Below are 21788 nucleotides of genomic sequence, written 5' to 3' on the forward strand. Positions count from 1 at the left end.
GAGAGGGATTTTCTGTCTTGTTTTGTGCTGATTCCCCGGCACCTGGAACAATATCTTACACATGGTAGTTATATAATGTGTGTTGAATAAATTAACAAGAGGGATATAATTATAACCACAAATCTACTCTATAAAAAGTACATAATTTTCAAATCAGTACTGTAACTACACTACTAACAAATTATTTCTAACACTCTCCTACTGCCTTCTGCACACAGTAGCTCTACCCAAAATCTGATAGTTCCTTAAACTCGGCTGTCCCAGGCAGTGGTTCTTAACCTTCCCAGCACATTGGAATCACTTGAGAACTCCTGATTTAATTAATGTGGGGAGTGGCCTGGGCATTGGGAACTTTAGTTCTAATGTGCCGCCAATGTTAAGAACTACTGGTCTAAAACCAGTTCCCTTAAACCTGTCCACTCCTTTTGTATTCCCTCCTGTGGTTAATGGCCTGAACATACCCTCAACAGTCACTCCAAAAAGTAATTAGAGCTAAGTCTGGAAAAAGTGGATAATAAAGGAGGATAATATTTTTGTCCAATAAACAAGGGATGACTATAAGACTTGTTTTCCTGTGAAACTTATAAACTAACTTTGCTTTCATTTTTCCAGATGCTAGAATCTCTCTTCTCTGTTCTGTTCCCTTCTTCTGTACGAGCATCTCATCCACTTCACTCTATAGACATCTCAGCCCAGGCTCCAGTTCCTGGGTCTTCATTATCACTGATTTAATAATCTGCTAGGTGTGTCTCTCCATTCTGTCTTGAGGTACTGAAATATTTCTATTTTCCATTAAAAGCCCTTGAAAGAAAAACCTACTTTTTAATGTGTTTAGGTTCAAAACTGAAGGGTAACAATCAGGTAGATATTTAATAAAGTTTTACAACTTTGATTTGAAGAGTCCATATAAAGTATAATATGGCTTTTGGGGGAAGGTGCTAGGAGTGTTAATAATAATTGAGTTCAAGGTAAACTACTAGCAGGATCTATTTCCACATGAGTCTCTGCTCTAAACGTGCTCAGAGGGAAAGCTACTTGCAGTGTTCCCTCAGAAAGCAGCAGCCACATTTTAGATGCCATATTAAGATAAAGTAAGTTTATACAGGAGTGTTGTGACAAAATATTCTCTACTGTTTTCTACCAAAGAACTGATTTTCTTAAAACTTGTAACTGTTTATATTTTGAATTTGAAATTCTAAATTTTCATTTTCCTCTCATACCATTTAGCTTTGTCTAGTAAGTCCAACTGTGAACTTTCCTGGTTCCCACATACTGCAAAGGATCAAATCAGTCTCAGAGTTCCCCATTTGTGCCATTTCTCCACTATTTCTTCTCTTCCTTTGTGTCTGATTTCTAGTTACCCTAACAACAGCCATTCATCTTGCTCCATGGTCACTAAGCCTACACATCCAATGCTCAGTTTTCCATTCTCTCTCATGAGTCTCAATTGTTTGCTTTTAAACAGCACATAACACATCCTTCAAAACACAATCTTGATGCACTGACTGATCTGCTGACAGAATCTAGCACCTAGTGTTTTTCCACTTCCATGTGAGGATTCAAAGATTTCATTTTTAAAATCTTGGTCTTTCTTGAGATGATCTCTAATAACTTCAGATATCAATCCAGGCAGATATTTTACACTGCTTTGTGAAGGCAGAGAAAATAATCCCTAGTTTGTGAGGAAATGCCTCTAGTTCCGACAGAAACACTTCCAATCGCTGTAAGTTGTGTCTCAGGGCACGTAGCCTCAGAGATCCATCAGGATTGTGACTCTAAGGACAGCAGCCACAGGTCTTACAGTTAAGCTGTTTCTCTAATCATCTGGTTTCCAGAGAAACACAAATTAGTTAAAATCTCTCCCAGCTAAATATATTTTAACAACAATAAAGCTTTTTGAAAGGAACATTAGAAAGAGCAAACTTCAATCCAGTATTTTCTTTCATCTTTTCATATTTTCTTTCATCCACTATTCTGGAACATCTTAAGTTGTACTTTGCAAATCTGAGATTTAGAATGATAAAAGAAGTTAGTTTGTGTTGGTATCAGAGTTGGCAAGAGCAGTAAGAAGAAGGGAACCTTCAATGGCCTAAGAAAAGAGCAGGCCCTAGCTGGCACTACATGTGTCTGAAAAGTAGAAGTCCTCTTGCACAGAAAAGTCTACGCACCTCTCTAGAAGAAAGGGCTGTTAGCCTACTGTCAGTTCACTGAATCACGGGACTTCCACTCTCACACCTTTAAATGCTTCCTGACAGATTATTTCCCAAAGCTTTGTTCATTACCTGGCTCAAAAAGGCTTCACAGAATACTCAGGGCTATGGAATTGCCTCTTACAAAGCAGTCTCCTTAGCTGTAGTAGTACCTGAAACTGTCTTGTTTACATTTACCAGTTGTGCCTCTCTGAGGGCAGGGATTCTCTTGATCAGGAACACAACAGGTACTAGGTCAGACATTCTTTGGCCAAAATCAGACTGTACATGTTGAGAAGGAAGCTGACAGAGATTCTCTCCTTGCCCAAACTCTAGTCAGGCTCCTCTGAGTTTTTCAACTAGACCTGAACTTTTAGAGTCCAATGTCCTTCTCTGCATTACCTAATTTTAGCAAGAACACTGCTACGTTGGTTTAGCCAAAATCCTCCACCTTCAATATCTGACCCTCCTCAATATCAATCAGACTCTCCCCATCACCCTCAAGTGATGTCTGATCACCCTGGCCTGCCTTCAGCAAGAATCCTGTTAGGTTGGTCTAGCCAGAATCCCCCCAACCCCTGATGTTTCTTTTTAGTAACTGTCAACCCACTGACTCCTACCCTGCTCTTTGGCTATAAATTCCGACTTTCTCTTACTATAGTCACAGTTGAGCCCAATCTCCCTCCTCTACTGACAGGCTGTACTGTAGTGGTCCTTATACCTATTGCAATGGTCCTGAATAAAGTCTGCCTGTCTTTAACAAGTGTCTGAATAATTCTGATCACCACTAAAGCCCTTAGTGGTGATCAGTGGATATCCCAACCTGGCCTCTGACATCTCTGGTAGACACTGTCTACTGGTTTTTAGCAGACTGCCATCTGCAGTAGTTGTATTTGAGAAGACAAAAGCAATTAAATGATCTGTTGGATCAGGATGGTTGGAATGAATCCTTTGAGAATTGTCTTCTGTTGACTAGCACCTAGTGGGAATCATCAACCCAAGGCATGGAGCCAAGTGGATGCCTGGGAAAAGAGTGGGGGTGACTAACCTAGTTGAGTTGCCCTACCTGTGGCTCTGGCCTTGAGGCAGGAGTAGAGATGGGGGAAAGGAAAGAATGCCTTTAATATGAATTCAGCCAGATTTCACACAAAGTCATTTCTGTAGCTACAGACTCAATGCTTGAAGCCCATCTGGAGAGTTTACAACAAATCATTCTTTCATTTGATAAATGTTACTAGCTCACTCAGGCTCTGTAATATTTTTGCTTGCACATTTTAATACCCTAAAGAAAAAGAACTGAGCAAGGAATTAGTGTGTGTATATTATGGCAATTTTCTAGTTTTCAACTTAAGTTAAAAAACTTGCTCAAAAGTTTACTGCCACTTTATTCACAAAGCATTTTCCTTCTGCTGTAAGTTATCTGTTTTCTTCTCTGCTGTCTTTTTTTTTTTTTTTTTAATAAATTGATTTATTTATTTTTGGCTGTGTTGGTTCTTCATTGCTGCACATGGGCTTTCTCTAATTGCGGCGAGCATAAGCTACTCTTCATTGCGGTGCGCAGGCTTCCCATTGTGGTGGCTTCTCTTGTTGCAGAGCATGGGCCCTAGGCACACAGGCTTCAGTAGTTGCAGCACGCGGGCTCAATAGCTGTGGCTCGCGGACTCTAGAGCACAGGCTCAGTAGCTGTGGCGCACGGGCTTAGTTGCTCTGTGGCATGTGGGATCTTCCCAGACCAGGGCTCAAACCCATGTCCCCTGCATTGGCAGGCGGACTTCCAACCACTGCGCCACCAGGGAAGCCCTTCTCTGCTGTTTTGATAATTTTGATCTCTACTGTATAGCAATTTTCTAAGAAAGACTAATTAAATTTAGCCACTGAGGCAACTCATTACTGTTTTGAATGATACCTGAAATCATACTCTCTTAGTGTGGATTTGGCTCCTCAGACACTATGAACATGTACTTTAGAATGTGAGGAAAGAAAGAACCAAAACAGTTCAGGAATCTTCTGTTATTGGGTAGATTTTAGAATTCCATTTATCTACTGACTTTTTAGCTGTACCTCTTTGCATTATTTTACACATCCTTAACTTCTCACAGTCAATTTCAAGTTAATATTTTCTTATGTTACAAAAAATGTAGAAACCTTGCAACTGTAGAGGTTAAATTAACCATCCTTTCTGCTATAGGTGTCATATGTACTACATGTATATACATTAGAATACCCTCAAGAAAATGGTATTTTGGGGGCTTCCCTGGCAGCTCAGTGGTTAAGAATCCACCTGCCAATGCAGGGGACACGGGTTTCGAGCCCTGGTCCGGGAAGATCCCACACGCTGCGGAGCAACTAAGACCATGTGCCCCAACTACTGAAGCCCGCGCACCTAGAGCCCATGCTCCGCAACAGGAGAAGCCACCACAATGAGAAGCCCACGCACCGCAACGAAGAGTAGCCCCCACTCGCCGCAACTAGAGAAAGCCCGCGCGCAGCGACGAAGACCCAAGGCAGTCAAAATAAATACATAAATAAATAAATAAAAATTTTTTAAAAAGGAAATGGTATTTTTATTTTACACAGTCATGTATTTTTTAAATTAAGAGACAAATAGTCTTTTATATTTATCCATATATTTACCATTTCCAATGTTCTTCATTCATTTCTGAGGATCTGAGTTTCCCTCTGATTCTTTTTTTAGCCTGGAGAACTTCCGGTAGCAAGTCTTAAAGTGCAATTCTGCTGGTGACAAATTCTCTTAGTTTTCCTTTATCTGAAAATGTCTTTATTTTGTCTTCATTCTTTAAAGTTTTTTTCATTAAATACGTAACTTTGTGTTTGTTTGTCCTTCTTTAAAGATGAACAAAGTATCTTCTTTAAAGATACTTTAAAGATGTTTAAAGATATTCTCCTGTTATGTTCTGGACTTCGCAGTTTCTGCTAAAAAGCCCATCAAAACTTGAATTGTTGTTCCCATGCATGCAATGTGTCATTTTTTACTAGCTACTTTAAGAATTTTAGTTAGACTACGATGTGTCATATTTAATCTGTTTGGTGTTTGACAGACTTCTTGAATATGTAAGTTTATGTCTTTCACAAAATTTGGGAAGTTACATGCCATTATTTCTTTAAATGTTTTTTCTGCCCCATTCTTTTTCTCTTTTCCTTCTGAAATTCCAATATGGGCCTTTTGAAACTGTAACCCTAAGGCTTTGTTAATTAAGTTTGGCTTCAATATTTTTCTTTCTTTAGATTGGATAACTTATATTGATATTCAAATTCAAAGATTCTCTCTGCTATCATTTCATGGTTCAATTAATCTCATCCGGTGATATTTTCATTCCGGATATCCCTAATATAGATGTTGTATTTTTCAGTTCTAAAATTTCATTTGGTATTAAGAAGTATTTCCTATTTTTCTGTTGAGATTTTTACTATCTTTTCATTCACTGAACATGTTATAATAGCTCCTTTAAAATCCTTGTCTGATAATTTCAACATCTGAGTTATCTCAGGATTGGCTTCTGTTGACTGTCTTTTCCCCTCAGACTGGGTCATATTTTCCATGTTCTTTGTATGTCCCATAATTTTGGGTTGTACCCTGGACATTGTAGTTGTTATGCTGTGGAGACTCTGGATTCTCTTACAGTCTTCTGAAGAGGGTCAGTTAGTATTTTTATTTTAATAGGAAATTAATTTGGTGAGACTTAATCTGTAATCTGTTTCTCCTGTGACTGATGGCAGGTCAAACTTCAGTTTTCTCTTTATTTATTTTTAAAATTATTTATTTATTTATTTGGTTGCACTGGGTCTTAGTTGTCCTTAGTTGCGGCAGGCAGGCTTCTCAGTTGCAGCATGCATGTGGGATCCAGTTCCCAGACCAGGGATTGAACCCAGGCCCCCTGCACTGGAAGCGTGGAGTCCTATCCACTGTGCCACCAGGGAAGTCCCTCAGTTTTCTTTTAGTCTTAGTTGCTAGCTGCTTTGAGTTTGCCCTGCATATGTGTGATTCAGGGATCAGCCAGTGACATGGGCAGAGGTGATATATAACATCTGGGATTCTCCATCTCCTGCTCTCTCTTTCCCAGGATTCCCTTCAAGCCCCAAGCTCCATCTCTTGGTTCCTCAGGCTAAAAATATGGCAGGCTTCTATTAGCGTTTTAGCTACCCCATGCTATGTTGAGGGTACAGCTCTGACCAAAACCACAAAAACAGGACACTCACCCTGTGTTGGTCCCTTTCTCCAAGTTTTTACTTCCCTCCAAAATCTGCTGCTTCTGTTCATTCAGCAGAACCCTAACGTGGTCGTTTCTCTGGATTTTACCCACTGTTAATAGTTAATTGTTGGAGGGCTGGCCTGTTCGGAGGTCACTCCACCATACCAGAAATGAAACCAGCACAGATCTACCACAAAAAAAAAAAAAAAAAAAGCCCAAGTCCAAGCCACCATCATCTCCCATTTGGATTACTGCAAAGGCCTCCTATCTAGTTTCCTAATTTATCTTTAAGTGACCAGGGGTGAGAAGGCTGGTTGTAATTTCATCCCTTGGTCCACCTCATTAATTTGGAAGTCATTTTGAGATCCAAGGATGAGAAGATGGTAGAAAAAAGGTCTCTCCCCTGGAAGATAGTCCCATGGTATGTTCACCTTCTCAGTAAGGCCTATCCTGAACACCTTATTCAAAACAGCAAATCCTCCTTCGTACTTTAACTTTTTCTATTCTATATCATTTATCCCTCCAAATACACTCTACAATTTACTCTTTGTTATATTTATTGATTGACTACCCCTACCAGAATACAAGTTTCACAAGGACAGGAATTTCTGTGTGTTTTCCTCACTGCCATGTCTCTAGAGCCTATACCAATGGGAGCACATAACAGGTGAAAAATAAACGTCTGACTATATCAATCCACTATAACTTATACCTCTGATACCCCTTAATTTTCCACATTCCTCTCTAGGCAGAGGATTTTTCCAAACTTATGTCAGTAGCATTAGTTATTCTATTCTACTTTGCACTGTGTGTCATGGTCTAGACAGAGTAGACAGCAAATTTCTTGTAAACAAAGAACTTCTTAAAGAAGCCTGACCACTTCTTTTACTGTTTTTGTCCCGACTCTGTAGGACATTGTATTAAAAAATTTCCCCAGCCTGATATTTAGACTCTGAACATAATGAAACGATGGCACATACAGGAGAGCAATTTCTCACCTTATTCTCAGATGAAAAAAGACACATTAACCACAGGCCAAGGTACATATCTAAAACGGCAGTTTCAACTTGTCTATCTCTAAGCAGATTTTCACCGTAATGTTTCAGAGCAAGATATGATACCTTGAGCATGTATGTAGAAACATGTTGAGTTAGCCTGGCCACTGAAATGAAATATATTTAGCTTTAAACTGCATTTGCATTCATTCTGTCTATATTTTCAGCTTTGTGTTATATTAGAAAAATATATTCTTATAAGAGAAAACTTATAAGACAATAGATTATAAATGGTTTCACTTAAATATTCATGCGTTGGCTTCTCTATCCATAGGGCACAGGTTCCTGGCTTTCTTTGTGTGAGAGAGTGAGCTAATTTTTAATTTCTCTAGATCTTTGTAATTTCCAGGGAAGATATGCATATTGACAATGAGAGCAGGGTAGGAAAAGAAAGTGATGTTGATAGTCACCACAGTCAGGGTATTAGCCTCTCTTATTCCTGCTGGGACTGACAGAAAATCCTTGGGGGAATGTTGGGTAGTGAGCTGGAGTCTATGTCCCAGACAAAGTTAAGACAGGTTAGACCATACCTGTCTAACTTTGGGGCCCTGAGTGGAAGGACCAAGACTGATGTGCAGGTCCTTCACTGGCTGCCTGAGCACTGCAGATAAGCTCTAGTTGCATCGTTAAGACATGACCTCTTTTGCAGAGAAAAGAAAAACTTTGATTTAATTAACAAAGTTCTCCGCCATCATTTTAAAAGGAAATTTCTCTCTAGGGGTACCTGAGATTTTCAGAGGCAGATTATCTCTTTTGGGTAGAAAGCTTGCCTCTCAGGCAGAACCCTCTATTTCAATTACAGAGGCAGCGGATTTTCAAGAAAAAGTTCATTCTACGCAAGGGTATTTTGAATGCTGACTAAACTCCAGGAGAATTAGAAATGAGGCTTTTAGCTTGCTTTGCACAGCATCCATGAAAAGATGGCTAACATAAGTGCTTTCACATGATAATCAAGAGAGGTTAAGTTTCTGAGGGCAACTTTGTATTCCCAAGGCCTAGGAGAAAAACCTGGCATACTGAAGACTCCTTAGGGAAAGCCGGTTGAGTGATAAAATCAATCACTAGCACCCAGAGGCTTTAGAGCACTCTGCTAAATTTGTAGGGGGCCAGCGAGAGAATCAGGCATATTAACAGGCACACCAGTAACAGAGAGAAAATTAGTTAAACAATAATACTCCTCCTGTGAATAAGGAAATTCACATAAAAGATAACTGTATCCATATAGAAGCAAATAAAGATCAAAACACAAATTCTTTTCTAAAAGAATATTCTTTATACGATTTGAGGAGGTAATTAGGTGGTAATTATTAAATAGATTAAGATAACAGTTAACACTCATAATGTGTATACAGAAAAATATTTTCTTTCTTTTTCTTAACAGAAAAATATTTTTTAACAAAGGCAATGAGTTCCTTATAGAAGGGAATCCATGATATTAGAGAAAAAATATAAAGGACATTTAAAATTCTAGCCATTTATAGGCTTTGTCCTTTTCTTACCCCATTATCACTCAAAAGCAAGCAGATGTTTATTCTGGATTGCCAAGCCAGAAGGCTTGAAGAAGGGGAGAAGTATAACTGAGAAATTTTTTTTCTTATTTTTCTCCTCATACAGCAAAACCAATATTTGCTATATTTTTTTATAACTGTCTTTCCCTTAAGATTGTTGCCAGCTACTTTAAAAAAAAAGAATTAGTACCAAAACATCAAATATCTGTCAGTTCAAGGATTATTTAAAAAACTTTAGTCTTTTAAAAAATTAATAATTATAATACATATATACATTATACACATATAGATGTATGTAGTTTTTCCCCACAAAATAATACTATACATACAGTTGTAAACTTGCTGTTTTCACTGAACAATATCTCATTAACTTTCTTTCATATATAGAACATGTTTATGTATTTAGAAGTAGTCTCTGTTGTAGGCAGAACTCTAAAATGGTCCCCTAAATTTCCCCCCCAATAATCCCAGGGCTGTATAATCCCTGGGACTGTAAGTATGGTGACTTTTAATCCCATAATTAGGTTATGTTATATGGCACAGTTGACCATAAAACAGGGAGATTATGTGGGTGAGCCTGACCTAACCCCATGAGTCCTTTAAAAGTGCCAAATTTTCTCCTGCTAATTGCAGAAAAGGAAGTAAGAGATTCACAGCATGGAAAGGATTCACTGCACTATTGCTAACCTGAAGATGGAGGGGGCTAGATAGCAAGAAAGGCAGGTGGCCTTTAGGAGATAAGAGCAGCTCTCAGCTGACAGCCAGCAAGGAAACTGAACCTCAGTCCCACAACTGTAAAGAAACTGAATCCTGCCAACAACCACCAATGAACTTGGAAGCAAATTTTCCCCTAGAGCTTTTAGATTAAAACACAGCCCAGTTGACACTTTGACTTCAGTCTTGTGATATCGTGAACAAAGAGCCCAGAAATGCCTTCTAACCTACAGAACTATGAACTAAAAGATGGAAAATTTTAAAATCCATTAAATTTGTTGTAATTGGTTATGCAACAATAGAAACCTAATTCAGTCCCTCTCTCACTTCTTTTCATCTCAATTTTTTCAAAGGTTACCCTATTATTTATCTAGTCATTTCTCTTCTTATGAACATTTAGACTGCCTTAAAATATTTGCTATTACAAAAGTAACATTCTTATACATATGAGCACAAGTTTATTGGTATCAGATTGGTCACAGTATACATACACAATTTTAAAAATGTGTTCTATGATACCAAAAGCACAAGCAACAAAAGAAAAAACAGATACAGTAGGCTTCATCAAAATTAAAAAGTGTTGTGCATCAACATTACCAAGAAAGTGAAAAAAGACAACCTACAGGAAGAAAAAAATAGTTCTTCAAATGTTGAATTCAAAACCCTGGTGACAACTGATCCAGCTCACCATGACAGGATAAGTCATCTCTCCCAGTATATCATTGCAAAGCTGACTGTATTTCTTTCCCAAACCATACTATTTAATCCTAAATATGAAGCAAAGTCTGAAATGTAACTGATTAGAAAAAATATATAAAACAACCAGGATTTGGATAGGACTTCTAATTTTGTGTTTGTTTGTTTTTTTATAAATTTATTTTTTTATAAATTTATTTATATTATTTATTTATTTTTGGCTGTTGGGTCTTCATTGCTGTGTGTGGGCTTTCTCTAGTTGTGGCGAGCAGGGGCTACTCATTGCGGTGTGTGGGCTTCTCATTGCAGTGGCTTCTCTTGTTGTGGAACACGGGCTCTAGGTGTGTGGGCTTCAGTAGTTCTGGCGCATGGGCTTAGCTGCTCCACAGCATGTGGGATCTTCCCGGACCAGGTCTCGAACCCGTGTCCCTTGCATTGGCAGGCGGATTCTTAACCACTGCACCACCAGGGAAGCCCCAGGACTTCTTATTTTTTTCAGCTTGAAAAGCTCTATAAAAGTTTCTATCTTAATAGGTTGTATTTTTTGTTTGTTTTTCCCTGAATTTTTTTTTTTTTTTTTTGATGTGGACCATTTTGAAAGTCTTTACTGAGTTTGTTACAATGCTGCTTCTGTTTTAAGTTTTGGTTTTTTGGCCACGAGGCATGTGAGATCTTAGCTCCCCAACCAGGAATCGAACCTGCACCCCCTGCATTGGAAGGCAAAGTCTTAACCACTGGACCGCCAGGGAAGTCCCTCCTTGACTTCCTTTTTTTTTTTTTTAAATACATCTTTATTGGCGTATAATTGCTTCACAATACCATGTTAGTTTATGTTGCACAACAAAGCGAATCAGCCATATGCATACACATGTCCCCATATCCCCTCCCTCTTAAGCCTCCCTCCCATCCTCCCTATCCCACCCTTTTAGGTCATGGCAAAGCACCGAGCCGATCTCCCTGTGCTATGCTGCTGCTTCCCATCAGCCAACTATTTTACATTCAGCTCCCTGACTTCTTACTGTGCTTAAAGTCTTGCCACATGTCAATAAGACATCTGCCCATCTTACTTTTCCATTCAGCTTGTTTGGTACTTAAAATTGGGAATAACATGTTTCACATCTTTTAGGAATTCTGTAATACCCTGTTCAGACCTCCTCAGGTGCAGGGACATTTCTTTTTTAACTCTAAATCCCTAGCAGGTATTGCAGGGGCCCACAAACAAGAAACCCTCAGCAAATGCTTGCTAAACTGTTCAACTAAATGAAAATTTCTTGATTCACAGGACTGATTGGTACTTATTTGATAGATGGATTTATTCATTCATTCACTCAATAACTATTTATTTAATGCTCCAATATCCAAAGTCCTGTGGTTAGCACTGGGGAGAAAATGGTACAAAAAACACACAAGGAAGCTCCCATTCCAGTGGGGGAAATCTACATGCATGTGTATAATTACAGTATAATATCTGGTAATGGGATAAAGCTAGGTACAGGGTGACATAATGTGTACAATGAAGCCCCAGGACTGATTCTACTCATAAATAGAATGAGGAAGGTTTCATAAAGTTGAGTTGTAAAGAATGAACAGGAGTTTACCAAGCCAACAAAGGCAGAGAGGCACGAAAGAGCAAGGCATGTTTAGAAAAAGCCAAATAAGTCATCAGGAGTAAACTAGGATGCATGAAATAAAGTTAGAGAAACAGGCAGAATTATATCATGCTGGGCCTTTTATGCCATGCTAAGTAACAAGGGCTTTTAGCCTAAGTGGGAGCTGACATGAACAGTTTGCATTTTTAAAAGAGAAGTATGGTGGTGGTGTGGAAGATAACTCAGGGTAGGAAGACAGATTCAGGGAGTCTACATTTGGGGAGAAATGTGAAGGATCTGGGGTGACAGTGAGGATAAAGTGAGGGTAGTGATTTGATTGGCATTAGGAGATAGAAGTTAATAAGATACAGTGATTAACTGAGAAGGGATGGAGATAGAGAGGGAGGAGCCTAAGAGGACTCCTAAGTTTCTGATATGGATCTCTGAGCAAATGCCTTATGCCTTTCACTTGATTTAAGGAGGAAGTATATGTGTGAGGATAGAAAATGAACACAGTTTAGAAATGTTGATGGATGTCTGAAGGACATCCAAGGGCATATGTCTGGTAGAAAAAAGGAAATGAGGACCTGAAGCTCAGGGGAGAGGTCTTAATTAGAGATTTAGATTTCAAGGCTAAATATTTATGATTCTGTTTGGAATGATGAAATGAAACAAAAAAATAGAGCTACCAAGGCCCTGCCAGCTGCTGTTTCTGCCCTCCAGCAGATCATCTAATACTCATCAGTCAACATATATCAGAATGCACGATGTGGGCTGGCAATTTGTCATTCACTTTAGCCCTTCTAGGTGTGCCTGTGGAATCAGCAATAAGACTTAAGAGTAGAGGAATAGCTGGTCTTCTCTTTAGTTTGCTCCCCCGCTCACACGTGTTCTTTGGCACAGAGGTTGAGTGTGTCCTGGCAATACTGAACACTAGACTAGCACCATTTGATTGGAGGCCAGACTAGAAATATTTGACTGGAAAAATAGTCACTCAAGGAGTTATCTTGAGGAGAAGAAACAATTAAACCGATTGCTCTGTATCTATTCTCTGTGCACCTGATGTAATACATCCCCCTAATCTTTTGTGACTTCTGACAACTGCTTCAAAAAAGTAATAGGTGACCAATTTGATAATTAATCATAATGAAAGCATAAATGTGAAGGTTGTATAGTTCTCTAATATGTAGGGATTTTAAATGACCTAATCATTTCCAGCAACTCAATCAAAATTTTTTTTACATTTCTTCTTTTAAAATGTTTTATTGTTTCTTGAGACTAAATTATAAACAGTAAGTCCAAAGATAAAACAACTGCATGGACTGATGATCCTGCATGAATTACAAACCAGAGCAATGCGGTGCCTGTACTGGGCTTGCATCTTCTCTGTGCAGTAAGTCCGATAAAGAATGTACTGGGCACAGGCACTGTGTGTGGTGCTAGGATCATGGAGAGAGAAGACAGAGTCCCTGGCACTCAAAGATGACAAAACAGTGTGCTCTGGTTTTCAAACTGTAACCCATGTACTTTCAGTGGTTCCACAGGGTACTTACTAGGTAGGGGCAGGGACATTGTGAGATTCCTGTTACTTCCCCTTTCATCAGCAGAGTAGTTCTATTTTATCTGTTTCATTTATTGAACTTTCTTATAAAATTTAGCTTGAAGAAAAAGGACTCTTCCACACACAAATGTTAAATAAGAAAGTTTACAAACCTCTGGCCTAGTAGAAAAACAAGAGCAGTCAGAATCTACATTCATGCAGCCCTGGCCTATAGTCTTGCCTATGTGCAGCAGCTGTAGTTGCCTTCACCGCCACAGCTTTCCTAGAAGCACATACTGGGAGCCACTGGTGACAAGGAAAACCCACATGCCCTCATCAGTGAGTATATCATTTTACTCCTATGCCAAAGTGAAGCACAGTGCTTTAATTTTGGGGGGAGCAGGGTGGGATAGTCAAGACTAGAGGCACTGTGGAACATACAAATTAACTGCTTTCTTTTTGTACTCTGTTATAACTTCCATTTAAAATCTTCCCACATGTAGCACGCAATTGGAAAAGTAAAAGTTATTTTCAAATCTTAAGTAAAACAACAACAACAACCCATAAAGCAGTCTTAACACAGAAAGTTCCCATGCAACATAAAAGTATCCCAAGATTTATTTTCTCTCTGCCCCACCTAGAAGACAATCACAGAGAAAAGTCAGGGCTCCCTAAAATTCCAAGTTGGCTACAAAGGTCTTCTCACCCTTTTAGAGCCTTGCTGACATCTAGAGGAAGAGAAGCCTAGAATGTCTCCTTGATTTCTCCCTCCCTTTCAAGGGGAAAAACACTACTGCAGTTGCTCATGCTTAAGGGTCTCATTGCTCTTTCAAGACACACAGTCTACTGCATGTCAGCCCCTTTCTGTGGTTTCTCCTCCAATCCAAGTTAAAGAGGAATGATAGAGTCAGGCCAACTTTCCCTTTTGTCCAGAATATGCTCTTCCTTTTACAGGGCTAGGCGGACAATGAGGGCTGGGGCTGCCCTCAAACAGGACAACATTAGCCTATTTCCTTGTGAGCCCTCTCTATCCCACATGCAGGAAAGCAGAGCCCAGGGCTTCCTGCATTCAAGAGCTGGGTCGCTTTGCTGAATTTGCTTTGTTCTCTGTTTCTCCTATGTGTTTCCTCTGGCATTGAATAGATGCATCCTTTGCTTTCCCTGAGGTGGTGATGGCCAAGACTGAGTTTTGAGCTTCCATGTGGAAATAGGCACAGGGACAAAAGAGGCCACATGTGACTTCAGGGTACACTGGGATTTGAAGCAAAACTCTCAGCTAAATAAGAGGAGGTTACTTTATCTTGTTTTGCCTCCTCCGTGCATCTATCTTCTCTGAAGTCCAGAGATGCCTACGATCTAGGACACACCATTCTAATACAGAGTCTCAACCTCACCAGAGCTTCTAATAACTTTTACCTGATCTGCTTGCCTTCTCTCATATCATATAAGGAAAAGAAGACATCGGTATCTTCCCCAATGGTATTGTAGGTGAAACTCTTCAGACTGAGGAAGAAGTGATGTGGCACTGGTATCCGACAGGTTTCCCCATGTCGTGGGCGCATTGTATCTACCTAATGAGGAAGGCAAAAAACAGTGATTGCTAATATTGTAGTTACTCATTATATTGATCATAAGTAAAATTAAAACTAAATGACTAACTCCTCATACTGCTGAAGGGGATCATTTAAGAGAAAGGGAGATTGAAAGTGTTTTCTTTGCTAGTAGCAGATGTTGCATCAATATGCTTGATTTGAGGTAGGCAAATATGCAGCTGGGAAAAGTAAACAGAGTGAAGGAGATATGGGAACAGTAATTCCAACTTATAAGTGAACTCAAAATCTCCACCAGGTCACAAACATCTAAATTCTCCAGAGAACCATTTTCAAAGTCACTTCTTGGAGATGCTGTCATGACCCTGATGCACTTGGTTTATACTGTTAGATAGTAATAGTTACCATTCTAAATACCATTTTTATTTTCTCAGACTGATTCATTTTAGTCTCTCGGTCTACTCTGTTTCAACTGTGCTTGTGTAAATTTGCACAGAGGAGTGGAGAGTAGCCAAGTCCGCTTGGAGGTCAGGGCTCCTTAGGTCACAATCAAGAAGTCAGTGGTAAAAATAAATAAATAAATAAAAATAAAAGATTATCAAAAAGAAAAAAAAGAAGTCAGTAATTTCTTGGTGCATCCCTATTTTATAATCACATAAAAGAAAGAATTGAGGGAAAAGATAGGGAGGCCTGGTTAAGTTGCTTACCTGAGATGTGCTTTGCTGTACGCTCTGCCGGCTAGATAAATGCTATGGAAAGAAAGAAAAACTCAATCAATTGGGAAGAAAACTAACTTTTACCAGGAACCTTCTATACGCTAGGCATTCTGATATATATTTTACATATATGATCTCATTTAATTCTAATAACCTTGTTAGACAAATGTTATTTGTATTTGACAGAGCCAACTAAGGTTTAGTGTAAGGAAGTGAAATGCTGAAGGTCCCACACAGCAAGAAGGTGGCAAAGTCTGGATTCAAACCCAGGCCTTTCTACCTTAGAGTACCAGCCAAGTCACAAGTGGGTGCTTGCTACTGGATTTTTGCTTTGCCACTGTCCTCTCCACACAATGTATCACATCCTGCACTGCGTGACACAGCTTCCTCAGGCTCTCCACACTGGAGAAGGTATAGCCTTTAACCACAAGTGGCTCCTTCCCAAACATCTCTCCATGCTGTTCCTTTGCTGCTGGCTAAAGTTAGAAGAAGCAGATTCCAATCCCAGCTGCATGCAAATGGGTTGTGAAACTCCAGACAAATTGCTTACTCTCTCCAAGGGACATTTTCCCTCAACTATAAAAATGAAATACAAGTTTTTGTTGTCTTCCTCACAAGGTTAATGCAAGGTTCAAACAACATAATGGGAAGCAGCAAGACATAGTAGTTAGGGACCTAAGTGCAAAATTTTAAACCTTGACTCTCACTTTCCTCATCTGTAAAGTGAGGATAACATTTCATGCTGAACTTCATAGGGTTTTGTGCAGATTAACCCAGCATAGTACACACTGTAAGTGGTTGATCATTGTTATCTATAATTAGTATTCTTATTATTATTGCTGTTCTATTTTTATAATTAGTTATTAAAGAAAAGTCAGTCACATTTAGAAGTAAACCCCGGCCAGGAAGAAAGGTGTGTTCACCATTCTTCAAGTCCCTGGTCTTAGGAGACATGAAAATGAGAGTTTCTATCCTGCCTCCTTTTGACCCCTACAGGTTGTGAGACAGCTCTCATTTGGTGAACTGTTCCACATCACATGGCTAATAAGACTGGTTGCTGAGTAGAATGGTTTCATTCTTTTAACAAGTATTCACATTTAACCCTAAATAAAACTGAAGTACAATTAAATATTAATTTAAATGCATCTCACTAGCTATATTAGTTAATTATTAAATATTCATGTGCATTATTAGCTATATTAGCTAATTATTATTGACTATTAATGTTCATCCATGGGAATATATGTTCCCATGATACATATTAAATATAATTAAAACAGGTCTCCACCAGCTGGGGAAACCATCACATAGAAGGCTTATGTACAACAGAAAACTTCATATATAAAATAGTTCACAAAAAAAAAAGCTTTAAAAAAATCAGGCTTTCAAAAAAAAAAAAAAAGCAAGCTTTCTATGGTTTACTGACCCATATCCCACTGGGAAGGTTACTGGCCTACGATTCTTTCCATTGTTTTATTTTTAGGGGCTACACTAAGGCATTCTTCTCAAGTGAATTTACTGACTAACTCTTAAAAATGACTACCAATCATAAACGTTAATGTTCAATTATAACTATATATGGGAGTTTACAGCTAATTTCAGTGTAAATCATCCCGGTTGACAATAAAAGACATCATTCTAGACTTCAGAGGCATCAAATTTGGGGAGAACTTGGGTCCTCCCTGCTGGCGCAGTGGTTATGAATCCGCATGGCAATGCAGGGGACACGGGTTCGATCCCTGGTCCAGGAAGATCCTACGTTCTGCGGAGCAACTAAGCCTGTGTGCCACAACTACTGAGCCTGAGCTCTAGAGCCCGAGAGCCACAACTACTGAGCCAGCGTGCTGCAACTACTGAAGCCCGTGCGCCTAGAGCCTGTGTTCTGCAACAAGAGAAGCCACCGCAATGAGAAGCCCGTGCACCGCAATGAAGAGTAGCCCCCGCTGAGAAGCCCGTGCACCGCAACGAAGAGTAGCCCTCGCTCGCTGCAACTAGAGAAAGCCTGCGGGCAGCAAAGAAGATCCAACGCAATCAAAAAAATAAATTTAAAAAAAAAATTGGGGGAGAACTCTTCAACCTAGTCTGAAAGCACCCCACATGGGTAGCCAGAGAATGGCATCAGAACTGGCATTTTGGAATGTACAAATGTACATTTCCACCAAAAGTGCATAAGAGTTCTCTTTTCTCCATATCCTTGCGAGCATTTATTTAATGATAAGCAAATAGGTGTGAAGTAATACCTAACAGGTGTGAGGTTGCATGTCATTGTGGTTTTGATTTGCATTTCCCTGATGATTAGTGATTATCAAACACCTTTTCATGTATGTATGACTTCTTTGGAAAAAAGTCACATCTTTTTCTCATTTAAAAACTCAGAATAATTGATTTTTTGCTACTCAGTTTTAAGAGTTCCTTACATATTTTGGATATTAACCCTTTATCATATATAAGGTTTGCAAACATTTTCTCCTATTCTGCAGGTTGAATTTTCATTTTGTTGCTTGTATATTTTGCTGTACAGAAACTTTTCTGTTTGATATAGTCCCACTTGCTGATTTTTGCTTTTGTTGCTTGTGCTCTTGACGTCATATCCAAAAGATCACTGCCAACACCAACATCAAGCAGCTTTTCCCTTATGTTTCCTTATAGGAGATTTACGGTTTCAGGTCTAACATTTAAGTCCTTAATCCATTTGGAGTTAATATTTGTGCGTGGCATAAAACAGGAGTACAGTTTCGTTCTTCTGCATATCCAGTTTTCCCAACATTTATTTATTTATTTATTTATTATTTTTTTTTTCCCAACATTTATTGAAGAGACTATCCTTTCCCCAGTGAATATTACTGGTTCCCTTGTTAAAATATTACTTGACTGTATATGTGTGGGTTTATTACTGGGCTTTTGATTCTGTCCCATTGGTCTACGTGTCTGTTTTTATGCCAGTACAACATTCACTGTTTTGAATTACTACAGATTTATAATATAGTTCAAAATCAGGAAGTGTGATGCTTCCAGGCTTTTTTCCTTCTCAAGATTGCTTTGGCTATTCAGAGTCCATTGTGGTTCCATACAAATTTTAGGATTAGTTTTTCTATTTCTGTGGAAAACACCACTGGAATTTTTATAGGGATTGCGTTGAATCTATAGATGGCTTTGGGTAGGCTGGATATTTTAACAATATTAACTCTTCCAATTCTTGAGCATGGGATATCTTTCCATTTATTTTTGTCTTCTTTAATTTCATTAATATCTTACAGTTTTCAGTATACAGATCCTTTACTTCCTTAGTGAAAGTTATTCCTAAGTATTTTATTGTTTTTGATGCTATTGTAAATAGGATTGTTTGCTTTATTTTTTTTTCAGATAGTTCATAGGGTATTCTGATTTTTGTAATTGATTTATGTATGTTGATTTTGTATCCTGAAACTTTATTGAATTTTTTTATTCTAACAGTTTTTTGGTGGCGTCTTCAAAATTTTCTATGTATAAGATCATGTCATCTGCAAGTAGTGACAGTTTCTTTCTTTCTTTCCCATTTGGATGCCTTTTCTTTCTTCTTCTTGCCTAACTGCTCTATTGTTCTGCCTAGGGCTTCCAGTACTATGGGGTTTTTTTGGTTTTTTGTTGTTGTTGTTGGTTTTTCTGGCTGCGTTGGGTGTTTGTTGCTGTGTGCGGGCTTTCTCCAGTTGTGGCGAGCGGGGGCTACTCTTCATTGCGGTGCACGGGCTTCTCATTGTGGTGGCTTCTCTTGTTGCGGACCATGGGCTCTAGGCACGTGGACTTTAGTAGTTGCAGCACGTGGGCTCAGTAGTTGCAGTGCATGGGCTCTAGGGCGCATGGGCTTCAGTAGTTGTGGCACGCAGGCTGAGTAGCTGTGGCTCACGGGCTCTAGAGTGCAGGTTCAGTAGTTGTGGCGCATGGGCTTAATTGCTCTGCAGCACATGGGACCTTCCCGGGCCAGGGATCGAACCCACTGGCAGGTGGATTCTTAACCATGGTGCCACCAGGGAAGTCCCTCCAGTACTATGTTGAATAGGAATGGTGAGAGTGGGCACCCTTGTCTTGTTCTTGATCTTAGAGAAAAAGCTTTCAACCTTTCATTGTTGAGTATGATGTTAGCTGTGGGCTTCTCATATATGGCTTCATTATATTGAGGTGTGCTTCTTCTATGCCCACTTTCTTGAGAGTTTTTATTATAAAGGATGTTGAAATTTTGTCAATTGCTCTTTCTGCATCTACTGAGATGATCTTATGATTTTTTAATTGAACTACAGTTGATTCACAATGTTGTGTTGGTTTCAGGCATATAGCAAAGTGAGTCAGTTTATATATATATATATACACACACACACACACACATATATGTATATATATAATGTTTTACAGATTCTTTTCCATTATAGGTTTTGATCATACGATTTTTATCCACATTGATTGATTTGCAGATGCTGAACCATTCTTGCATTCCTGAAATAAATCCCACTTGATCATGTGCTGTTAATGTGCTGTTGAATTTGGTTTGCTAGCATTTTGTTGAGAATTTTTGTATCTACATTCATCTGGGATATTGGCCTTCTTTTCTCGGAGTGTCCTTATCTGGCTTTGGTATCAGGGTAATGACAGCCTTGTAAAATAAGTTTGAAGAGTGCTTCCTCCTATTCAAAATTTTTGTTAGAGTTTCAGAAGGATTGGCATTCATTCTTCTTAAATGTTTGATAAAATTCACCCATGAAGCCATCTGATCCTGGGCTTTTCTTTGTTAGGAAGTTTTTGATTACTGATTCAATCTACTTACTTGTTACTGGTCTGTTCAGTTTTCCTACTTCTTCATAATTTAGTCTTGGTAGGTTGTATGTTTCTATTTAGGGTGTCCAATTTGTTGGCATATAATTGTTCATAGCAGTCTCTTACGATCATTTGTATTTCTGTTTATCAGCTGTCTCTTCTTTCATTTATAATTTTATTTACTTGACTTCTCTTTTTTCTTGCTAAATCTAGCTAAATATTTGCCAACTAGTCTTTTCAAAAAAAAAACCCAACTCTTAGCTTCATTGATCTTTTCTATTGTTTTTCTGTTCTTTATTCCATTTATTTTTGCCCTGATCTTTGTTACCTCCTTCCTTCTGCTGACTTTGGGAATAGTTTGTTCTTTTCCTAGTTCTACGAAGTATAAAGTTCGGTTATTTGAGATCTTTTTTTCTTAACGGAGGCATTTTTCACTATAAACTTTCCTCTTAGATTTGCTTTCACTGCATCCCTAAGTTTTAGCATGTTGTGTTTCCATTTTTGCTTGTCTCAGGACATATTTTTAAATTTCCCTTTTGATTTCTTCTTTGACTCATTGGTTGTTCAGGATTTTGTTGCTTAACTGCAACATATTTGTGGATTTTCCAGTTTTCTTCCTGTTATTGAATTCTAGTTTCAAATCACTGTAGTCAGAAAAGATATTTCATATGATTTCTATCTTCTTATATTTAAGACTTATTTTGTGGCCTAACATGTGATCTATTCTGGAGATTGTTCCATGTGCACTTGAGAAGAATGTGTATCCTGCTGCTATTGGACAGAATATTCTTAATATTCCAAATATGACTGTTAGGTCCATTTGGTACTAAGTGTAGTTCAAGTCCAACGTGTCCTCATTGATTTTCTGTCTGAATGATCTATCACTTGTTGAAAGTGGGGTACTAAAGAATCTAATATTGTTGTATTCTTGTCTATTTCTCGCTTCAGTTCTGTTAATATTTGCTCTATAGATTCAGGTGCTCTGAAGTTGGGTGCATATATATTTACAGTTGTTATATGCTCTTGATGAATGACCCCTCTATCATTATATAATCACCTTCTTTGTTTCTTGTTACAGTTTTTTAATTAAAGCCTATTTTGGGACTTCCTTTGTGGCGCAGGGGTTAAGAATCCGCCTGCTTATGCAGGGGACATGGGTTTGAGCCCTGGTCCGGGAAGATCCCACATGCCACAGAGCAACTAAGCCCATGCGCCACAACTACTGAGCCTGCGCT

General features: G+C 38.7%; 1 protein-coding gene across 1 annotated transcript in view; it reads right to left on the reverse strand.

Moving 5' to 3' along the window:
• DOCK3 (dedicator of cytokinesis 3) overlaps positions 1–21788 on the reverse strand; it is a 349841-nt gene that overhangs the window by 160365 nt on the left and 167688 nt on the right. Inside the window, exons 7-8 of the mRNA XM_068559156.1 lie at positions 15760–15801; positions 14919–15073 (exon numbers count right to left, since the gene is read on the reverse strand). Of these exons, the coding sequence (XP_068415257.1) occupies positions 14919–15073; positions 15760–15801 (197 nt within the window). The remainder of the gene's footprint in view (positions 1–14918; positions 15074–15759; positions 15802–21788) is intronic.

The sequence above is a fragment of the Eschrichtius robustus genome, chromosome 12 (assembly GCF_028021215.1).
Source record: "Eschrichtius robustus isolate mEscRob2 chromosome 12, mEscRob2.pri, whole genome shotgun sequence".
Lineage (NCBI taxonomy): Eukaryota > Metazoa > Chordata > Mammalia > Artiodactyla > Eschrichtiidae > Eschrichtius > Eschrichtius robustus.